The sequence below is a fragment of the Moschus berezovskii genome, chromosome 6 (assembly GCF_049115385.1).
Source record: "Moschus berezovskii isolate FMDL1 chromosome 6, NW_MosBer_1.0, whole genome shotgun sequence".
Lineage (NCBI taxonomy): Eukaryota > Metazoa > Chordata > Mammalia > Artiodactyla > Moschidae > Moschus > Moschus berezovskii.
In genome coordinates, this window is record NC_142465.1 from 72,272,830 (window position 1) to 72,295,039 (window position 22,210).

At 42.9% G+C, this 22,210-nt stretch overlaps 1 protein-coding gene across 1 annotated transcript in view; it reads right to left on the bottom strand.

Annotated features, from left to right (window-relative positions):
* LOC129535926 (putative tetratricopeptide repeat protein 41) overlaps positions 1–22,210 on the bottom strand; it is a 78,115-nt gene that overhangs the window by 42,361 nt on the left and 13,544 nt on the right. The window contains 5 exon segments of the mRNA XM_055394666.2: positions 6,920–7,098; positions 7,903–8,101; positions 13,539–13,778; positions 17,052–17,493; positions 20,933–21,093. Of these exon segments, the coding sequence (XP_055250641.2) occupies positions 6,920–7,098; positions 7,903–8,101; positions 13,539–13,778; positions 17,052–17,493; positions 20,933–21,093 (1,221 nt within the window).

Consider the following 22,210-nt stretch of genomic DNA (forward strand, 5'->3'; position numbering starts at 1 on the left):
AGACATGCGGGGGCCAGGCTGTACCAGGCAGTGTAGGCTAAAGTGAGGTGTTGAGATTTTAGTATCAGTTCAACAGCAGGCCAGTGGGATTTTCTTAATCTGCAACGTGACGTGATCTGGTTCACATTCCTAAAAGCTCATCTTGACGACTGTGCAGACAATTGATTTTGTAGGAACAGCAATGAAAGTAGGGATGGGGAGTTGGGAGGTCCAAGGGGGATGTATGTCTATAAATAGCTGATTCACATCACTGCAGAGACTGACAACATTGTAAAGCAATTATACTCCAATAAAAAAAAAAAATGCAAGTGGGAAGACCAGTTAGGAGGCTGTTACAACAGGCTAAGGGAGAGGTGATAGTGACCAAGGCTCACCAGAGTGATCCCATTGTAGACCTGAGGTTAACATGAGCCCTCTAACTTCAACATCATCCTGAGAGTCCCAGCTAGTGCAATAAGATAGGAAAAGGAAATAAAAGATATACACGTTGGGAAGGAAGAAATAAAAGTCTTTTGTGACAAATGATATGATTATCCATGTAGAAAAGCCCAAAAAATAAATTTAAAAGCTCCTGAAACATATACATTACTATATTAAAATAGACAACCAGTGGGAATTTGCTGTATGATGCAAGGAACACAAATCTGGTGTTTTGTGACAACCAAGAGGTGTGGACAGGGAGGCCTGGCGTGCTGTGATTCATGGGGTCACGGAGAGTCGGACACGACTGAGCGACTGAACTGAACTGAACTGAACTGAATTGAAGAGGTGTGGAACAGGGTGGGAGGTGGGAGGGAGATTCAAGAGGGAGGGGACACATTTATACTCATGGCTGATTCCTGTTGATGTATAGCAGAAACTAACACAATATTGTAACTATCCTCCAATTTAAAAAAAGAAAACAACAAAAAATAAGTGAATCCTTAGTTGTTATTAAAAAAACTTCTGGAACTAGAAAGCAATTATAGCAAGGTTATAGGATACAAGGTTACTATTCAAAAGTCATTGCTCTCTTATGTAACAGCAATGAACAACTGGAATTAGACATTTAAAACACAATAGCACACCAAAAATGAAGTACTTAGGTATAAATCTAATAAAATATGTATATGATCTATATGTATAATGCTACTAAATTCTAATGAAAGATATTAAAGAAAATCTAAATAGATGCGGCTTCCCTAATAGCTCAATTGGTAAAGAATCCGCCTGCAATGCAGGAGACTCCAGTTCGATTCCTGGGTTGGGAAGATCCCCTGGAGAAGGGAAAAAGCTACTCACTCCAGTATTCTGGCCTGGAGAACTCCCTGGACAGTATAGTCCATGAAGTCACAAAGAGTCGGACAGGACTAAGCAATTTTCACTTTCATTTGGGCTTCCCTGGTGGCTCAGACGGTAAAGCATCTGTCTGCAATGCAGGAGACCTGGGTTCGATCCCTGGGTTGGGAAGATCCCCTGGAGAAGGAAATAGCAATCCACTCCAGTACTCTTGCCTGGAAAATCCCATGGACGGAGGAGCCTGGTAGGCTACAGTTCATGGTTGCAAAGAGTCAGACACGACTGAGTGAAAAATAGATATACCATGTTGATGGGTTAGAATACTCAACACTGTTAAGATACTTGACCAATAGATTCAATGCAATCCAATTAAAAATCTTCCATAGACGTCCAACCAACTTTTGACAAAGTAGCAGAAACAATTCAATAGAGATAGTTTAATCAACAAATGGTGCTGGAAAAATTGAACATCCATGTGTAAAAAGAAGTTAATCTAGACACAGACATTGCACTTTTCACAAAAAATTACTTAAAATGGATAACAGACCTAAATATAAAATGAAATATTAGAAAACGTTTAGAAGGAAATGCTGAAGAAAAGCTATGTGACCTTGGATTTGGTGATGACCAAACACAACATCAAAAGCACAATTCATGGAAAAACATTGTTAGACTTGATTAAAATTTAAAACTTCTCTGTGAAAAGTACTATTAAGAGACTGAAAAAACAAGCCACATATTTATGGATAAAATATACGTTTTAATAAAATATATATCTGATAAAAGATTTCTATCAAAAATACACAAAAAACTCAAACTCAACAATAAGACATGTGACGATGTTCAACATTGTCATTGCTGCTGCTGCTGCTAAGTCACTTCAGTTGTGTACGACTCTGTGTGACCCCATAGATGGAAGCCCACCAGGCTCGCCCATCCCTGGGATTCTCCAGGCAAGAACACTAGAGTGGGTTGCCATTTCCTTCTCCAATGTGTAAAAGTGAAAAGTGAAAGTGATTGCAAATTAAAACAACAATGGAAGGTATCACCACAAGCTTATGAGAATGTCTAAAATTTAAAAACTGACAATAACAAATACTAGCAAGGATACAGAAAAACAGAAATTCATTCATTGCCACTGAGTCTGGCAGTTTCTTACAAAGGTAGACACAGTCTTACCATGCAATCCAGCAATCATGTTTCTAGGTATTTACTCAACTGATTTAAAAACTTGCATGCAAATGTTTATAGCAAATGTTTGTCCTTCAATAAGTGAACAGGTAAACCATGGTACATTTGTACCCTGGAATATTACTCAGCATTAAAAAGAAATAAAGTGTCAAGCCATGAAAGGAAACTTAAATGCATATTCGAGTCACAATTGTGAACAGGATTCCTGACAGCTTAGAAAAAGGCAGTGGTGGTAGAGGTAGACATGTTTGAAAAACATTTAGGAAGTAAAAAATGCCAGGACTCAGTAATAAAATGCATTTGGGGAGAGGAAAAGGAGAGATAAGTGTCAAGGATTACTCCAACGTGGTAAACTGAGAGACAGCCCCTGGAACAGATCCTGTTTTGGAGAGATGTTCGTGAGTTCAGTTTTAGATGTGTTGGGTTTGAGGAGCTTTGAAGGCATCAGCCAAGTGGAATTATGTAGGTAGCTGGACAGATGGATTTGGGATCAGAGGATAAGTGCAGCCGGGCAAGTAACTGAGAGTCACATGCATATGTGACACAGACACTATTCCTGTGGTGAAAATAGCGATGAGAGGAAAACAGCTTTAAGGAATTCTAACAGTTGCGAGCCAGGAAGAAGAGGAGGAACTAACAAAAGAAACAGAAAAGCTGCAGCCAAAGAGATGGAAGATGAACCAGGGGATATATTACCATAAAACCAAGACCAGAATGTTTACTAGAGGAGGGCCAGGTCACAAGTACCCACTGATGCTCACAAGTCAAGTCAGACAAGGACTGAAAACGTTCTTTGGCTGACCTGTTCATGATTTTCCATATTTTTATTGACGTGTTTATCATTTTCTTATCGATTTTAGAAGCATTTTTACATATTAGAAACATTAATCTTTGCCTGTTGTACATGTTACAAGTATTTTTCCCAGTTAGCACTTGTAGCTGTGTTTCTGCTTTTCTCAGAGTTGATGTGTGTTATTTTACACATAGAAACTTCACATGTTTATGTTGGCAGATTTATCAATTATCTTCTCTTTCATAAGTTACCTTTTTGCTTTCTTGCTTAGATTCATCTACATTTTCTTATAGTGTATAGTTTTCTTAATATAAAACTTCACTTTCTTATATTTAATTCTAATCCTCCTAGAGTTTATTTTGGTCCAGTGTTTCAGATAACAACTTTTTACCAAATAGTGTATCATTATCACAGCACTCTTTATTCCATAATCCACCTCATTTGAAAAGTTTCTATCATTTACTATTTTTCCCCTCCCCCACCAGCCTCCCTCTCAGCTTGGCCCCTCCCATTTACTATATTTTTTACATCTGCAACTGAATCTGAGCTTTCTATTTTGTTCCACTGAGCTATTTTTGCTCCCAGTAGTATTTTAAAAACTATTATTGCTTCATGTTTAAATAACTTGACATTCAAATTGCCCTCATTATTTTAAGCTCTTATTCTTGTATTTTTTCTCCAAAAACTGTGGAATCATTTTGAAAATTCAGAAATGACTTCATCCCATTGGGATTTTAGATAAAATCATCTTAGGTCTATATGCCTGAGTCAGGAAGATCCCCTGGAGGAGGAAATGGCCATTCCAGTATTCTTGCCTGGAAAATCCCAAGGATAGAGGAGCTTGGTGGGCTACAGTCCACGGGGTCATAAACAGTCGGACATGACTGAGCATGTACACACTCACACATCTTATGTCTATAAATCAATTGGGGAAGAATTGATAGCTTTATAACACTGAGTTGTCCTATCCTAGAATATGGTATATCTCCCTACAGACTGAAATCTTATTTTCAGTAATTCTGAAGCTTTTTTATAAAGATTTGCAGATTTCTTATTAAATTTATTCTTAGATATTTCATATTTTCTATGGCCATAGCAAGTTTTATCTATTATACTTTAAATTTTTCTGTAGAGCTATTTTGGCCCACAAGATATTTAGAGATTCTGAAGGTATCATGGGCAAAGCTTCACACATTAGTCATGAAAAGCTGATGTTCTCCCATTTACTACAAACTTCTGACAAGATCCTGTAATGTAATGCATTTACCCTTTGCCCTAAAACCCGCCCCTTCAATTTAAAAACATGATGACTCTCCTCGCCCTACCACAGTCACCACCTGGAGGGTATCCAGCCATCTAGTTGTCAAGATGGAGCCAGGCTGGGACTCATCCTTCTGCCATGTCTTCCCGCCTTTGGCACTGTCCAAAAATGTGACAGCAGCCACAAATGGGTTTTCTTTACTTTGATGTGACTCAGGACTCCAGCTGAAACCGAAAGGATCATGTCGAACTGCTACTGCTAAGTCACTTCAGTCGTGTCCGACTCTGTGCGACCCCATAGACGGCAGCCCACTGGGCTCCCCAGTCCCTGGGATTCTCCAGGCAAGAACACTGGAGTGGGTTGCCATTTCCTTCTCCAATCATGTCGAAGAGAACCTATAAAAACTGACCTGACTATAAAAGTTGTCTTTTTGAGTCAAACACCTCTCTTCCGGCCTATCAATCAGAGATGCAGCTTTCCCAGCCAGCGCCGCTGGGTAGGGTAGGGGGACCAGGAAGCATCAGCCAAGAAGCGAGTTCCAAACTCAGGACTGCACATCATTCCACCAACCCAAGAAATCAGGTGTGTTGTTCTCGTCGCAGCCACCAGGGGGAGCCAAACCACACGAGAGGAAGAGATAACGAAGAAGCCGGGCCGGTGCTCCTTAATGGACCGACAGCCTGGTGGAGCCAGGAGAGAGGTCTTCCGCTCCCAATCAAACTAAAGCCACTAGGCACTCTTAGAAAACTCTCACTTTTTAAGGAACCTACCAGAGGCAGGTCGGGGTCAAACGTATAAGTAGCCTATTTACCTTCCACACGGAGGATGAGTGGATCAGACAAATTTCAAAATTATAGTCATAAGACCTAGATGTCTGAGGACAAAAAAGGATAGAGTATTGCCCCAATCCTGGTGGCTCAGGGGGAAGGATTCCACCTGCAATGCAGGAGCCTCAGGAGCCACAGGTTTGATCCTTGGGTTGGGAAGATTCTCTAGAGGAGGGCATGGCAACCCACTCCAGTATTCTTGTCTGGAGAATCCCATCCACTGAGGAGCCTGGCAGATTACAGTCCATGGGGTCACACAGAGTCAGACATGGCTGAAGTGATTTAGCAGGCACGCACGCAACTCCCCAATTCATTCCTAGCTATCTGAGACTTACCTCAACCTCTCTAAGGCTCAGTTCCCTTAACTTTAAGAAAAATATTAATAGTATTACCTCATGCGACGAGTTGACTCACTGGAAAAGACTCTGATGCTGGGAGGGATTGGGGGTGGGAGGAGACGGGGACGACAGAGAATGAGATGGCTGGATGGCATCACCGACTCGATGGACATGAGTTTGAGTGAACTCCGGGAGTTGGTGATGGACAGGGAGGCCTGGCGTGCTGTGGTTCATGGGGTCGCAAAGAGTCGGACACGACAGAGCGACTGAACTGAACTGAACTGAACTGAAAGGTCTTATGAGAATTAAAATAACACATTCAGTATATTAAACTTATAGCCTGGCATATGAAAAATGCTCAAAATTTGTTCTTATGATCACTAGATGATAAACCCCATGGGGTTTTTTTAGAGCAGGGATTAGTTCTTTTGAACTCGTTTTGAACTAGTTTGCCTTGTTCACTACTATGTCAGCAGTGCCCTGTGAGTCCATGTCCCAGGGAAGGCACACAGTTACTATTTGCTGAATGAAGGTTATTACTGTTTAATAAGCCAGGAAATAAAGGATGAGAGACAGTGAGAGAGAGAGAAGAGGGGCCTATTGTGGAGAGCAAAATAAAAAAAGAAAAAATTAACCAACGCGTGGTCTAAACCCAAGTCAATAGACAAAAAGTCAAAGAACTGTCCCAGTGTGGACTGAGGCCACACTTGACAGTAACTGCATGTTTTCAGCACTGAGTGATGCAGGGATTAGTGGTAACATCAGTAGACAGAGGGACTATAGTATAAAGGGCAAGCTTGAGGCAGGTGAACCTGAAACAATTTAGGCTTTGCATCTCTTTAATTTGCACTGGTCATTCAGGAAAGCCATTGGTCAAGCAACAAAATTATTAGCAGCTCTCGGGAAATGGGGCATGGACCCTGACACTACAAAAGGTCAAAACTCCAAACACAAAGAAGGAAGGTGTCAGGGGGGTGGCTGAAGCCATGAGAAAGTAGAGAGAAAGAACATGACTCATGCTTGGAGAAATAGCCACCACAAGACGACAAAGAGGAGTCATTTCAAATTTCATACTAACACTGCCTCTCTTCAGAACTGTGGGTTTTAAGTGGTGGGGAGAAGGGCTCCGAGGTCTGGTGAATTGATCAGAATGACGTGTGAAAACAGAACAGTAACCCTGGGCCATACAGCCCAGCAAAATGGACCGTGGAGACATCGGCACTCACTGTACCTGAGAGCGTACATCTCTTCTTCATTTTCTGGCACTGATCTGCTTTGATCTTGGCCGCTGTGAGCAAATAGGCTTCAGTAGCATCATATCCCATTTCTGATAATACATTCCAGTAGTGGATGAGGTGCAGCCTTGTCCAGAAGCTCGGGCTTTGGGTCTTTGTTATAAAGTCGGTGATACTTGTAACACAACGTATTAGTGGAAGTCGTTTTAGTATTTCATGCCTTGAAGGCAGCTGTTCTGTTTACCGCATCCCATTAGCCTCTCTGTAAACTTCTTCGCTAATATGACTTTAGTAGGTCACCAGATAAACACTGTTCACCAGCTGAAGCCAATGCCAGTCCTCTGGCCCCTCCTCAGGCCAGGCTCCCTGAATCTGCCAGCAGAGCCAGCCCCTCCCTCTTCTGAGCTCACCTAGGTCTATGTGAAGCATTTCCCACCATGGAGAGCAATTCTCTGGCTCCACCCCTTCCCTTCTAGAAGGAGAGCCATAGCTCCTTCACTCCTGAATTCCCAGGGCCTGGAACAGCCTAGGAGACAGCAGGGGTCAGTGAGAGATGTCTGCTCAATGAATCTCAAGAGGGACAAGGAGAAAGGGAGGGAGGGAAGGAAGTGGGGTGGAGGGGGAGAGAAGGAAAGCAACAAGGGAAGGAGGCAGGACGGCCCAGCAGGAGAGCACGGTCTAGGCTTCATCCTTGCTCATCTCCAGGTCCTCCCCTCCCCGGAAGCCTCTTAACTTTGAGGGGAATGCAGGGGAGTTGAGAGAGGAAAAGAACCTTCTGCAGAGCCAGATGGGGCAACCCCAGGGATCCACAGGCCATAGAAGTAGATCAAATGGTGGTCCCATCCTAATGAATGAACTGGTGCTGAATGAATATATGTGAATGGGTGTGTCTTGCTCAAGGGCATCATGGTACCTCAGTGCAGGGCTTAGCAAAAGGAAGCGTGAAATCTGCCAAATGTAACATCAAAACGAGACTCACCTGGGACTTGAGAGAAAGCTGCTCAGATCCTCCCAGCAGCCGCTCATCTTCAAGTGCCAGGGCAGCTCCTGATACACTCTCCAGAAATCAGTTTGCCTTTGGAAGTATTTGACCAAGATTTGGTGGAAATGTGTTTTCTTGTGATTCGTTGGGTCCTGGAAGCTATATGGACTGCTCTCTCTGACAGGAGTAATGACACCTATTCACAAATCAGTTACAGAGTCACTCTGCTGTACAGCAAAAATTGACACATTATTTATGAAGTAAATCAACTATAATTGAATTTTTTTAATAAAATAAAAATCAGTTACAGTAGAATGTATCTGACTTTTTAAGACTGTGAAAATACTCCAGCAAACAGATAACAATTCGGTGGCCATATTCAGACAATAAAAGTCAAAATATCTGGGGAAAAAAAAAAACTGAAACATCACAAATGTATCCTCTTATAAGGCAATTAAGAGATTATCAAAGAATTAGTTACAGCTATGATCACTGACCTGGATTTTGAGAAACTCTGTGAGCATGTTGACTTTTCATGTTGAGTCTTCCCCCTCCCCCAAGGAAATATCTGCAACCTACTTTGCAGTTTTAAATGTGCACCATGGTTACTGCTTAAATGAGCACTTTGAAGTATTAGAGGGCATGCATTTTTGGAGAAGTTAATCTCCTGCCTGCAGCTCGCATAGGGCAAGGGGTAGCCAAGCAAATTAATTGCAAATTGGATGTTTGAGTCGAGATTATGATACTGAGTTTCCAAAGAAAAAGGGTTCCAACAGATCATACCCCCCATAAACAAGTTTCTCAAAAACAAAAAGGTTTTGTTTAATTCAGTCTTGGTGATATATAGCCTTGAAAACTGAAACAGAAGTATTTTTAATTTTCTGCTGGACACTTTTTCTTGCAAGATAAATGAGACACAGCTGGATGACACACCAAGCCCAGCTCTTCAGAAGAAATGTAACCAAAAAAAGAAGCCCATTGTTCAAGTTATCATCCTGCATTTCTTCTAAAATGAATTCGAGGTCTTCTACCCACTTGGAGAGATGCTATGCTAGCTGGTCTAAAATGTGCTGATGTGACTAGATGTCATGTATGGTGCTTAAAAGACCCCTGGAAGACGACTCCCCTCCCGCACAGGTGTGGAGAAGGCATTTTTGTGGGTAGGAAATTGGGAAAGTGGGGTGGAGAATGAGAGAAAATGAAAACTAGGACAAATACCACCCTGAGTCCGAGATTTGGAGTGTTAAACGCAATGCGTAAAGTGTGCAAAATGTTTTCCTATCAAACACTGCATTTAATTTTACCCTTTTACAAAATAATCTCTTGAGGAGGATGTGGAAATCCCTGTGCTGGTGAATTTTACATGTTCACTGACAGGGCAAAGGGGAGTCCAGATAGCTGGTGAAACTTTATCTCTGGGTCTGTCTGTGAGGGTGTTTCTGGAAGAGATTAGCGTTTGAATCAGTAGACTGACAAAAAAAAGATTGCCAGTCTTCACACCAAAGCAACTGGGATGCGGGTCTGCACAATTTGCTCTCTCTAGAATATCTCCTGCCTTCAGATCTCAGCAGTCCTGGTTCTCAGACCTTCATTCTCTGACCGGGACTTATACCACTGACTCCCCTGGTTCTCAGACCTTTGGACTTGGACTCTTAACTGTATATACCCGGGGCTTTCTGGGGCCTCTAGCTTGTAGATGGCAGATAACAGGAGTTTTCAGCCTCCATAATAGCATGAGCCAAGCCTTCCTAATAAATCTCTGTATATAACTCTATCTATCTCCTGTTGGTGCTATTTCTCTGGAGAACCCTGGCTAGGGGCTTCCCTCATGGTTCAGTGGTTAAGACTCTGTGCTTCCCCTGCAAGGCACACAGATTCAATCCCTGGTCAGGGAATGGAGATCCCGCATGCTGTGAAGCAAGGCAAAAAGAGAGAGACAACCGATTGCTAATACAATCCCCATATAATAAACAAAACCTGTTTGAAATCAGAGACACCAAGTGGCTTGTCCCTGGTCAGCACATGATCTGTGCGAAATAAAATTCATATTTTATGACAAGACAAGGAAAATTTAAACACAAAAGTTCTCTACCCTCAGGCCTCCTCTCTCCCTGCACTGTGCATAGTGTGTCTGCATTATGCATCAACCAGACCTCCCCCATCGGCAGGAAAACCTGCTCAACCATAAACAGCAACATTCTCCTGGCATCAATAAGACAACTCCTTAAAAGATAACATTCCTTCTTGATTTTGTAAAGGGGTCACATGGCCCACCACAATGGTGCTCAGATCTGGATTATGGAAACTGTCAATAATATGTCATTTGATACCACTCCAATATTCTTGCCTGGAGAATCCCACAGACAGAGGAGCCTGATGGGGCTATAGTCCATAGGGTCGCAAAGAGCTGGACACGGCTGAAGCAACTCAGCACAGCACCCATTAACGCATATATGCGGAATCTAGAAAAACAGCACGGATGAACCTATTTGCAGGGCAGGAAGAGAGATACAGATGTAAAGAGCAGACGCGTAGACACAGAGGGGCAAGTGGATGGTGGGAGGAATTGGGAGAGTAGCACTGACATGTTAATAGACACACTCATGCTTGTGCTCAGTCACTCGGTTGTGTCCGCCTCTTTGTGACCCTATCGACTGAAGCCCGCCACGTTCCTCTGTCCACAAGATTTTACAGGCAAGAATACTAGAGTGGATTGCTGTTTACTCCTCCAGAGGATCTGCCTGACCCAAGGATCGAACCCGCATCTCCTGTGTCTCCTACACTGGCAGGTGGATTCTTTGCCACTGAGTCGCTTGGGAAGCCCATCCTGGGAAGCCCATATATACACAACCATGTGTAAAATAGCTCACTAGTAGGAAGCTGTGTATAGCACAGGGAGCTCAGCTCAGTGCTCTGCAATGACCTATATGGCTGGGATGGGGGTGGGGGGGAGGGAGGCTCAAGAGGGAGGGGATGTATGTATATGTATAGCTGATTCATTTTGTCGTTCAGCAGTTCAGTCGTGTCCAACTCTTTATGACCCCATGGACCGCAGCACGCCAGGCTTCCCTCTCCTTCACCATCTTCTTGAGCTTGCTCAAACTCATGTCCATTAAGTCGGTGATGCCATCCAACCATCTCGTCCTCTGACATCCCCTTCTCCTCTTGCCTTCAACCTTTTCCAGCATCAGCGTCTTTTCCAATGAGTCACTGCCTCCCATCAAGTGGCCAAAATATTGGAGCTTCATATTGTAAAGAAATTATACTCTAATTTAAAAAAATACATCATTTGATGTATAGCATTTTGTTTCAAAAAACTTATATAACTGTGCCTGATGATGGACAGGGAGGCCTGGCATGCTGCAGTCCATGGGGTCACAAGGAGTCGGATATGACTGAGTGACTAAACTGAACAGGCGGAACAGTTCTCAGAGTCTTCTAAGATGCTCTTTCCAGGTTTTAATCCTCAAATTTGACTTGAATAAAATTTTTCAATTCTTTCTTAGATCGACTGATTAATTTTTCATTGACACTTCTAAATGTAGAAGGATTCAAACCTTCTGACTTAATGCCAGTGCTCCTCCAATTACACGTGGGATGTGAGGAATGGCTTGACCATGGGATCATCTGAGTTACAAAGTTCAGTGTAGTCTCATAGACAGACTAACTGGCTGACATTTACATAGTTCTGTTGTCTCTTATGGGCCTCCCAGGTGGCACAGTGGTAAAGAATCCACCTGCCAATTCAGAAGACCCAAGAGACACAGGTTTGACCGCTGGGTCCAGAAGATCCCCTGGAGAAGGAAACGGCAACTCGTTCCAGTATTCTTGCCTGGAAAATCCCATGGACAGAGGAGCCTGGTGGGCTGTATAGTTCACACGTTCACAAAGAGTCAGACACGGCTGAGACTGGATTTCACTGTGTAGATGAACAACCCCCCAAGTCTCAGTGGCTTAAAAGAGCAAAGGTTAATCATGTCCATCACAGGTTGGCTGGAACCCCATATCCAGGTGGATCTCTTCACCCCAGGATGGATGGAGCAGTCACCATCTTGAACATGGTCAGTCAGCACTCACAACTCATGGGCAGAATTAGCCACAAGCACCCACCCAATAAGAGGCAGGGTATTAATCTGAAACAAAAGCAGCCTGTAGATGTATGTGCCTAAGAGACCAGTTTGCCTCAAAATGACTGATATGACATCTGGACAAAAGACATTAAAACGTAGCCCTTCACCAAAATATCACAGCAGACAAATGCTGTAGCCCCAGGCTTTGGGATATTTTTCATCCTTTAAGAATGGGCTTGCTTCTTATGCCAAGGCTGCATAGAAGTAAATTATTGAAACTACAATTCCTGGTGCTTCTAACAAAAACTAGTATTCACAGCCTGATTCTGAAGCAAGAAAACTTGCAGTTTTAACCATAGTGAATAGTGCCAGCAGTGCTTTATTTTGGGGCTCATGTTACAGAGAAAGAGTACAGCACGAACCCACAATTTTACCAGTAACACCATGACCCTTCAGTCCCTAGACCTCCAAGAATGTTACTGTTCTTGGTCAAATGGAGAGACTGAGAGCCTTGTAAACCATCATAAAATGGAGTGAGTAGAAGAGCTGACACTACATCCACGAACATCCTCATTCCTCACCCTGCTCTTTTCTGTGTTATGTAACTTAAGAGATGGTGGGAATGATGTCAATGTGGGAGGGGAAAAATAAAAAGGATTCACGTGGTTTTTTTGGGAAAAAAAAAAAGTAAAAGAGAACACAGTAAACTGAAAAGGAAATTTAAGCTTAGAATCTTGCAAGAGACTGTCATTTAAAGGATTTTAAAGTCCTGAGACATGAGGTCCCCTGTGTGAGTGGTGATCAGAGAGTGTTCTGACTCCAGGTAAGGTTCTGTGACTGCTGTTTCTCCAATTCAGATCTGCAGTTCTTTTCAGGAGGGGATAAGGATTTGATTTCAGAACTAAGGCAGAGACTGCTAATTCCTACCCCAAATCCATTTCCCTCATCTTTCTTAGTGACAGGGAGCAATACACCCAGTTGAAACCTCTATCCCCAAATTCCCTTGTAACTGTGTACTGTGCTTAGTCGTTCAGTTGTGTCTGACTCTTTGTGACCCCATGGAATTGGCTATGGCCAAATGACGAAGTCCTGGCTCAAAGAGACTTAAGTGAAAATGTTGGTGGAAAACTTCTAGGAAAACTCCTTAAAAGGAAATACAAGCCCTTCTCCAACCCCAGCCCCTGTCCTTCCGATTGCTTGAAATATGATGGCTGGAGCTCCAGCAGCCATACTAATTCCAATAGTCACGAACATGAGGTAACCTTGAGAATGTAAACCAGTGTAACAGATCAGGGACAGGGAAGGAGCTGCTCCAGATGACTCTAAGAGCCAACCGCATAGGCTGGGCTGCTGACCTCCAGAAGTCTTTCAAATGAGAGAATAAACCCTGGTATATTAAGCCACTGAAATCATGTCTCTGTTACAGCCACATACAAATCTTAATTTATACAAGCATTTTAATGCATGTTTATAGACTCATTTCTACTCAAGAAATCCCAGCTATAACTTTCCCTTGGATGCAACTCTCACCTCCCCAGGTGTCTGCACAGATTCAAGCCTTACCCAGCAGCTTGTGTTCCACAGCGCTTCGCAGGGACTGGTGCCGGAAGTACAGGAGGCCATTGGGCTTCTCCTGGAGCCAGTGTCTGGTGGCATTGCGGAAGGCAGCCCAGTGCAACATGGTCACTTTGTAATGCCCCTTGTAGCCCAGCATTTCCAAAAGCTGGTGTATCTCGTCTTCGGCCAGCCCACAATGCGAGATGCTCAACAAACACAGGGTGTCAGACACCCAGCCGTCCAACCCTGTGTAGACAACACACTGATGATGGTGACAAAGGAGGGCTCACACGTGCCAGGCATCATTCCACATGCTGTGTGTTATCAACCAACTCATTTCTTTCCATCATCCTCTAGGCAGATACTATAACCGCCCCATCTTACAAATAAGAAAAATGAAGCATAGAGAGGTTAAGTAACTTACCCCATGTCACACAGAAATCAGTGCAGAACTGGGATCTGAATGCAGTCGGTATGGCTACAGAATCCATGTTCTTGACCATTAAATTATTACCTACATTGTCACAATGAATCCATCTGTGTCAGCTATGGTTACCAACTGGTAAGCTTGCCAGTTCTGACACTTAGCATTTCCCCTGAGCAGTCTTTATTTAAAGATTTCCAGCATCAGATTTGCATGTTCAGGTATGAGAGGCTTTTCTGTCCGGTTGCTGCCTACTGCACATTCATACACACCATACAAGCCAGCCACCTATTACTCACCTGACCCTCTAGATGTTTCCACCGTAGTAGGATCTCCCACTAGATCAACCAGCTCTAAAGAGATCCTTAAGACCATGGAGAGAAATGAGAGCAAGGCCTACCATTCTCAACGGATTTCTCATGCTGGGACCGGGGAATGAGGCCCCAGATACCTGCATCCTTTCAGCAGAGGCAGCTGTTCAGACTGACGTGCACAAGCTTCCTCTGAGGTTTGCCCAGTTCAACCAAGCTCTCCCTGACACATGGTTGAACTCGACGGGCCTGAGTCGGGGGTCAGCAGACAGCACTGGGAGGAGGAAAACTGCCTATAAAAAGGAACAGTCCCTATGGGGTGTGGGGTGGGGAGGACCCGGGCTTTCCTGCACAATCCTGGAGACATGGATCTAGCCAAGGGCACAGCTGTGGGCAGTTTTGTCTGGATGATTCTTCTTGGGGCACAGAGATCTTGTTTTCACCTCCATGCGGGTCAGGGAGGGCACACTAAACTTGAAGTTAACTTTCTCTGCCGAAATGCAAGCTCTAGAGCAAAAAAAAAAAAAAAAAAAATGGGACAGGATAATATGCTGGAGCAACAATGTGCCTTTCATTCCCAGTATCTTCTGCTTCTCTCTCAGAGCTCCACCTCCCCATCCCTGCTCCGTTCTAATTCACTTAAAAGACAGCTGTCACAGCAGAAATGAAGAGAGAAAAACTCAAATTTCAAGAGACTTTTGAGGCTCACAGTACAGCCCATGGCTTGTGAGAATAAACTTGGGTTTTTGAAAGCCTCATTGTTGAATATTGAACCACAGATTCCGGGCTGACTCTTGGAATAATTTTTTTTTTAACCACAAAGAGCCTCAGACAACTACAGGAAGATGTAAATACGACATTTTTTTACCATCCAGGAAGAAAAGAGATTTTGCTGAATTCAGAAAGGTGTTAAAAAAGAGACAGATCACCTATTCCATTTTTCTAGATGATCTCTCTGCCTCTTTTTTAACCCCGTTCTGAGTTCAGCAAAATTTGCAAAACAGAGACACAGTCATAGAGAACAAACGTGTGGATACCAAGAGGGAAAGGGAGGCAGGCAGGAGGAATTGGGAGACTGGGATTGACATAAACACATTATTGATACTATGCATATACAGATGACTAATGAGAACCTACTGTTTGGCACAGGGAACTCAGTGCTCTGTGGTGACCTGAATGGGAAGGAAGTCCAAAAGGGAGAGAATGTATGTATGGCCGATTCATTTTGCTGTATAGTAGAAACTATCACCGGAGAAGGCAATGGCAAGCCACTCCAGTACTATTGCCTAGAAAATCCCATGGATGGAGGAGCCTGGTAGGCTGCAGTCCGTGGGGTCGCTAGGGGTCGGACACGACTGAGCGACTTCACTTTCACTTTTCACTTTCCACTTCCACACATTGGAGAAGGAAATGGCAACCCACTCCAGTGTTCTTGCCTGGAGAATCCCAGGGACGGGGGAGCCTGGTGGGCTTCCGTCTATGGGGTCACACAGAGTCGGACACGACTGAAGTGACTTAGCAGCAGCAGCAGCAGCAGAAACTATCACAACAGTGTAAAGCAACTATACTCCAATAAAAATTAATTTAAAAAAGAAAGAGAGAAAGGGAGAAGAAAGCAATACAGTTGCTCAAGTGGGTTTCTGAGCAGGCACCAGAGCCCTCCCCGTGAAGCAAATCAGCTTGCCAGCCTCTGGATGCATCTGAGACTGGATGGGAGGGAGGACCTGAGCTTCCAAAAGCCTGGAAGGCGGCAGCTCCACAGATTTCCCAGTGCCACAGGAAGAAGTGGAGAGGAGAAACGGCTGTGGGGACACGGGGGGGGGACCTAGAGGCCCTGGACCTCCGAATGGCGCAGTGCGCAGCCACATTCTCTGCCGGACATGCAGAGTACCTACAAGACTGGAGGCTCAAGCAGAAGGAAGGAGTGAGCCGAGGGTGCACGAGAGGATGAGGGCACATGGCAGCAGATGGTGGCATAGATGGAACCACCCCAGAACAAATGGGAACACAGGCATCCCCGAGGATGCCAGAAACAGGGCACGTCAGTGTCCATGGACCATCTGCAGCCACGACCACCTCAGTGGAAGACAGCGGGAACAGGTGACAACCAAGGACACCCAGCACCAAGGCCTTCAGATCTGAGCTCACCCCAGCGGCGTCACGTCAAGGACACAAACCCTCACATGGCCGAAAAAATCCTGAATTGACTGAAAATACGCTAAATGGATGAGCTTAACCAGAATTAACCTAGTTTCTGCCATCAGTGAGACTGTAGGCTCAAAAGAGAGATTAAATTGAATCATAGAAATAATAAAGGCTCATTCCTTAGACCTCTGAGAAATGTGACTAAAATCTATGCTTAATGTATTTCTTCTCATGATCAACACACAGAGCTCCCTAGATGGGGCTGCCAGATTTAGCAAATAAAAATACAGAGCCTCAGCTACATCTGAATTCAGGTAAACAATAAATCAATTTTTGGCATAAGTATATTCCAAGCAATATTTGGGATATACTTATATACAAGATTATTTGTTACTTATCTGTAGTTTAAATAATTTTCAGTATATTTCCCACGTAATATCTGGGATATACTAAAAGATTATTTGTTGTTTATCTGAAATTCAAATTTAACTCGGCAAACTGTACTTTCTCTGACAATCCTCTCCCTCAACCTTCCTCCCTGGAGACGAAGGCAGGTGTGGGGCGGGGGTGGGGGGTGTGGAGGGGGGATCTTTCTCCCTGTGGATTCAGACCAGGTGGTTAATACTGCTTAATGCCTACCTTCTCCTGAAGCCACAGTGTCAGAATTTGACTTTTTTTGTTTCAAAGTCCAACTATAGTCTTCGACCCAGCGTTTCAGAATCAACCCCCAGAGCTCCTGAATCGAGGCCACCCCCAAGTACTCCTTCAGGCACTGAGACTCATCTCGGTAGACTCTGCACTCTTGGTATTCACTTGCCAGCACTGTGAGTTTCAAAGGACTCAGGTTTGTTTTCTTCCTCAAGCCATATCTGCTCTGTTGGAAGGGGTCTCTACTGGAAAAAGAGAGATACTCCCTAAAGATGTGTAGTTGGGCTTCTTTGTCCACTGTGCTGACGAGCTCCACCGTCCTCACATCAGGGCGGGCACACAGCGACTTGTAGCACAGGCTGGAGGAGATGGTGCTCATGATAAACTTGCAGTGAGGAGACAGCGAGCCTGGCAGCCAGGAGATGTCTTTCACCTGATGAAAAGAGTCAAAGACGGTTGAAAACTTCACAACTTTAAAACTACTTTGCTGGTGTAGGTGGTGGAGAAAAAGGAACCCTCCTACGCTGTTCTCCACTATGGAGAATAGTATGGAGGTTCTTTAAAAATTGAAAAATAGAGCTACCACGTGATCCTGCCCCCCCACTACTGAGCATATATCCAGAGAAAAACATAATTCAAAAAGATATACGCCCCCCAGTGTTCACAGCAGCAGTATTTACAATAGCCAAGACATGGAAGCAACCTAAGTGTCCATCAACAAATACAAGGATAAAGAAGATGCGGTACACATATACAATGGATATTAGTCAGTCATAGAAAGAGTGAAAAAAAGTCATTTGCAGCAATATGGATGGACCTAGAGACTGTCATACTAAGTGAAGTAAATCAGAGAGAAAAAGAAACAACATACGATATCACTAATAACTGGAATCTAAAAAAAGATACAAATAAACTGATTTATAAAACAGAAACAGACAAGATATAGAAAATAAACTTACAGTTACCAAGGAGGAAGGAGGAAGGGATAAATTAGGAGTTTGGGATTAAAATATACACACTACTACATATAAAATGGATAACCAACAAGGACCTACTGTACAGCACAGGGAACTATACTCAATATCTTGTAATAACCCAAAATGAAAGAGAATGCAAAAAAGAATATACATACATACATGAATAACTGAATCACTTTGCTGTACATCTGAAACTAACACAACACTGTAAACCAACTACATTTCATTTTTTTTAATTTTTAATACATAGATTCAGTGGAATATAGTAAGAAAGTACAGGGTAAGGATTGGGGTTACAGTTATTAACAGTAACTTGGATAGCAACCAATATGGTGCTAAGACAATACCAATTCACACTCCATACTGACTGATTCACCTATCCATTAGGGATTTGATAGTACAAATGCAGACTCTGAAAAGAGGTTCCTACAAGTAAGTACTTTAACAAAATCATAGACTTCTGAAGAATGACCTACAGTGATGGCCAGAGTGCAAACTGAAAAAGAAGATACTATCTTGTGCTGAAAAACTGTCACTTTGGGTAGCAATACTATCATAAATTAAATGGTTTCATTTTGGAATAAAAGAAACAGCTAATAAAATCTTTCTGGATTCCTTTAACAAACAGCCTTTCCCATCCCTCTTTGCCTAATAATAGCAACTCACATATCCTGACTGCTTACTCTGAGCCAGGCACTGTGTTGAGTGTGGACCAACCGCACTGGTTACTTATATTTTAAAAATTTTCTGTATCTTACGTTGTTTCCACATCTCTTGGGGGTACTTACAGATCCAGGGAAATTGCTCCTTCCAAGGTCAGCCAATTCCTGGGAGTGGTGGGCAGCTTGCATGAAACATACCTTCTGTGTGCAGACAAGCCAACCCATGACCACGCCCCGACCCACCTTCTTATTCAACTTTCGCTCACAAAGCCAATACTTCCTCTGCCCTAAATCATCCAAGGGTCAGGTGCCAGACAGTGAGGGAAAGCCCCTATGCCCCAAAGTCCACTACAATTATTCAAACTAGCAATCCGAGACTGTGTCCTCTGCCCTGCCTTGCCTTTCCCATGAAAACCCCCAAAATAATTTTGTTGTATATTCCGTCTGCCTTATCTATACTGATTTTTCCATATATCAAATCCCATTGATTGGTGGCTATCTTTAGTTTTTCTTCTGTTTGAAGGGATACTGGATCAATGGCACCTCTAATGCTTTTTAGTGTCAGTCATTGCTTTGGCCCCTGGCTCCTGTCTTCTGCCCTCTGACATCCTAATATTTCCCCCCGGAGCCCTGCGTAACAAGGCATGTCTTCTCTCCAAAAGTGTAAATCATAAATAACTCTTTCAATGCCATTGGTTTCTTCATGCCATCACTCAGTTGTCCCCCTACAAATTAAATCCCAGGTATAATTTTATTTCATTAACTCATTCAGTCCTGCTAACAACCCTCCAGAAAGGCCGAGGAGGAAACTGAAGCACAGAGGGCCTAAACATCTTATCAAATTCATTATGAGGGTAAGCAGCAGAGCTGGGATTCAAACCAAGGGTCTGGCTGCAGGTGCTGGCTCCTCACCACTGCACTGAGGCCTCAGAGAATTGCCTGACAGTCCCTCCTCCTGAAGAGCTCTGCCTGTGCCCGCCTTCCAGGAAGCCTTTTCCAAAGGTCAAATGCTTTCGTTAGAGGCCTTCACAATACTACATACTGATCTCTGCCAGCACTTAGCACAGTTGTAAATTTATATTTATTTGTATGATGATATTACTAATATCTGCATTCCCTGCTAGAATGAAAGCTCCATTTCTTAGGGACTATGTCTGTCGGCTTACAGTGTGTTTCCCATGGTAAGTGGTCAATAATTATTTGTTGGATTTATGGTGGTCACCATGTACTGAATTAAAAAGCATATTACAAAATAATATGGTATATAACAGCATATGTATGTGTATACATCCATCCATAGAAAAAAGGAGGTTTAACAATGGTGAGGCTGTGAGGATATTTAATTTTCTATTTTCTTCTTCTTTGTTATAAGTTCTATGAGAAATATACATGAATTACATAATTTATAATTATGCATGTATAAGTTTTAGAGAAAATGCTTCACAAAGTAATGACTAATACTAAAAAGCATTGGAGGTGCCATTGACCCAATATCATTTCAAACAGAAGAAAAACTAAAGATAGCATAACAATTGATAGAATTTGATACATGAAAAATTCAGTATAGATAAGGCAAATCAAAATATACAACCTAAAGAATATAATAGAGGCCCGATAAATGTCTGATTGAAGTATAAAATAGCGGGGCAGAACTGTGCAGCAGTAACGGCCAGTTTCTAGAACCAGACTTCCCATGTTTGAATTCCAAGTCCACCATCACCTTAGGACCTTCAGCAAGTTGTCTAATATCTCCAAGTCCAATCCCATTTATATAAATGGGGATGATGATCACAGTCTATCAAGGATTGTTGTGAGAATTCAATGTAAATAGCTCTAAAGTTTCTAGAATAGTGCCTGGCTCATTGTGTTATGTATTTGTTTTGTAAAATATTCAAAAGTAACTAGAAGCAGCATTGGCTATAACTATAGATATGCAATGCAAGGGAATGGTATTATGTACATTCTAAATTAAGCCATTTTCCAACAAGGACCTACTGTATAGCACATAGAACTCCACTCAATGTTATATGGCAGCCTGGAGGAGAAGGGGGTTTAGAGGAGAATGGCTCCATGTATATGTATGGCTGAGTCCCTTCTCTGTTCACCTGAAATTATCACAACATTGTTAATCGGCTATACCCCAATACAAAACAAAAAGTTCAAAAAAATAAATTAAGGGGTTTTCTTTTTATTAAACAACAATAAAATAGATGTTATTTTGAAAAGAGATTACCTTCTCTCCTGAAATCCCATAAATGCCAGCCAATTCTTCAATTCCGTCCAGCACAAGTATACATGGCTTTACATTGATGGAAGCAATGAACACTTCTACAAGAAGTGAAAAGGCCAAGATATTTGCATCTTCATTGAGAATATCAGTTTCAAGCTGGGTACCTACAGCATAGAAATGTGCTCAAATTAGGTTAAAATGTTTCCATCACTGCTAAAATATGTTAATGGGTTGGGGAAGCAGAAGGGGTGGGGAACAGTGAGTGCCACCCACAGCTGCATGACACATACAGATATGCGGGATGGTGTGTGCATGCTCAGTCACTCAGTCTTGTCTGACTCTTTGTGATTCCATGGGCTGTAACCCGCCATGGTCCTCTGTCCACGGGATTTTCCAGGCAAGAATGCTGGAGTGGGTTGCCATTTCCTTCTCCAGGGGATCTTCCTGACCCAGCGATCAAACTCGGAGTATCCTGTGTCTCTTGAATTGGCAGGTGGCTCAATTACCACTGAGCCACCTGGGAAAGCCATGTGTGTGATTAGCAGTCTCAAAATATTCAACCCTAAAGGGGTAAAGATATTTACCACCACGTCTCCTACATATTTTCAGGATTTTATATAAAAAATATTATGTATGATCCAAAGTGCTATTCTCACTTTCCAAAATGCAAAAAACTGGATGGAAAGAAAGAAAAGTCAGGCTATGTGATCTGTGAAGCTTCTGCACCCCCTTAAGGTCAGTTCCTGTTTAGGGGTCACAGCCACCACTCTGGGGGTCCAGCTGTGTGCACGCACGCACACAATATCTCCCACCCATCACCTAGTTTCTTTGGTCCTGGCTCATTTTAAACCTAACACAACTGATCCTAAATTACTCTACCCTTAGTAATGGACTCCAGAACCTTGGATTCTGGAAATTACTAGGGAGAATTAAGTTATGAATCAGCAAAGAATAAAGGAAGTAATTTGAGAGGACCAACTTGGAGGATGTGATTAAGTGACACACTAGCAACAACCCAAAATGGTAATCATCTACCCAATATTCTAAGAGCACTTTGTGACATACAATTTCTGCCTTGCTTTTAATTTTCAAAACCAATATTTTTCAAATAAATTAAGACCTGTTAGGATCTAGAAATCAAGTTATGCAAAGAAACTGGACTGGATTAAGTTTCTTAGGTATATGAAGATTTAATCTATTTAAGAATTCACCTGCCAATGCAGGGGACACAGGTTCGATCCCTGATCCTGGAAGAGCCCACATGCCTTGGAGCAACTAAGC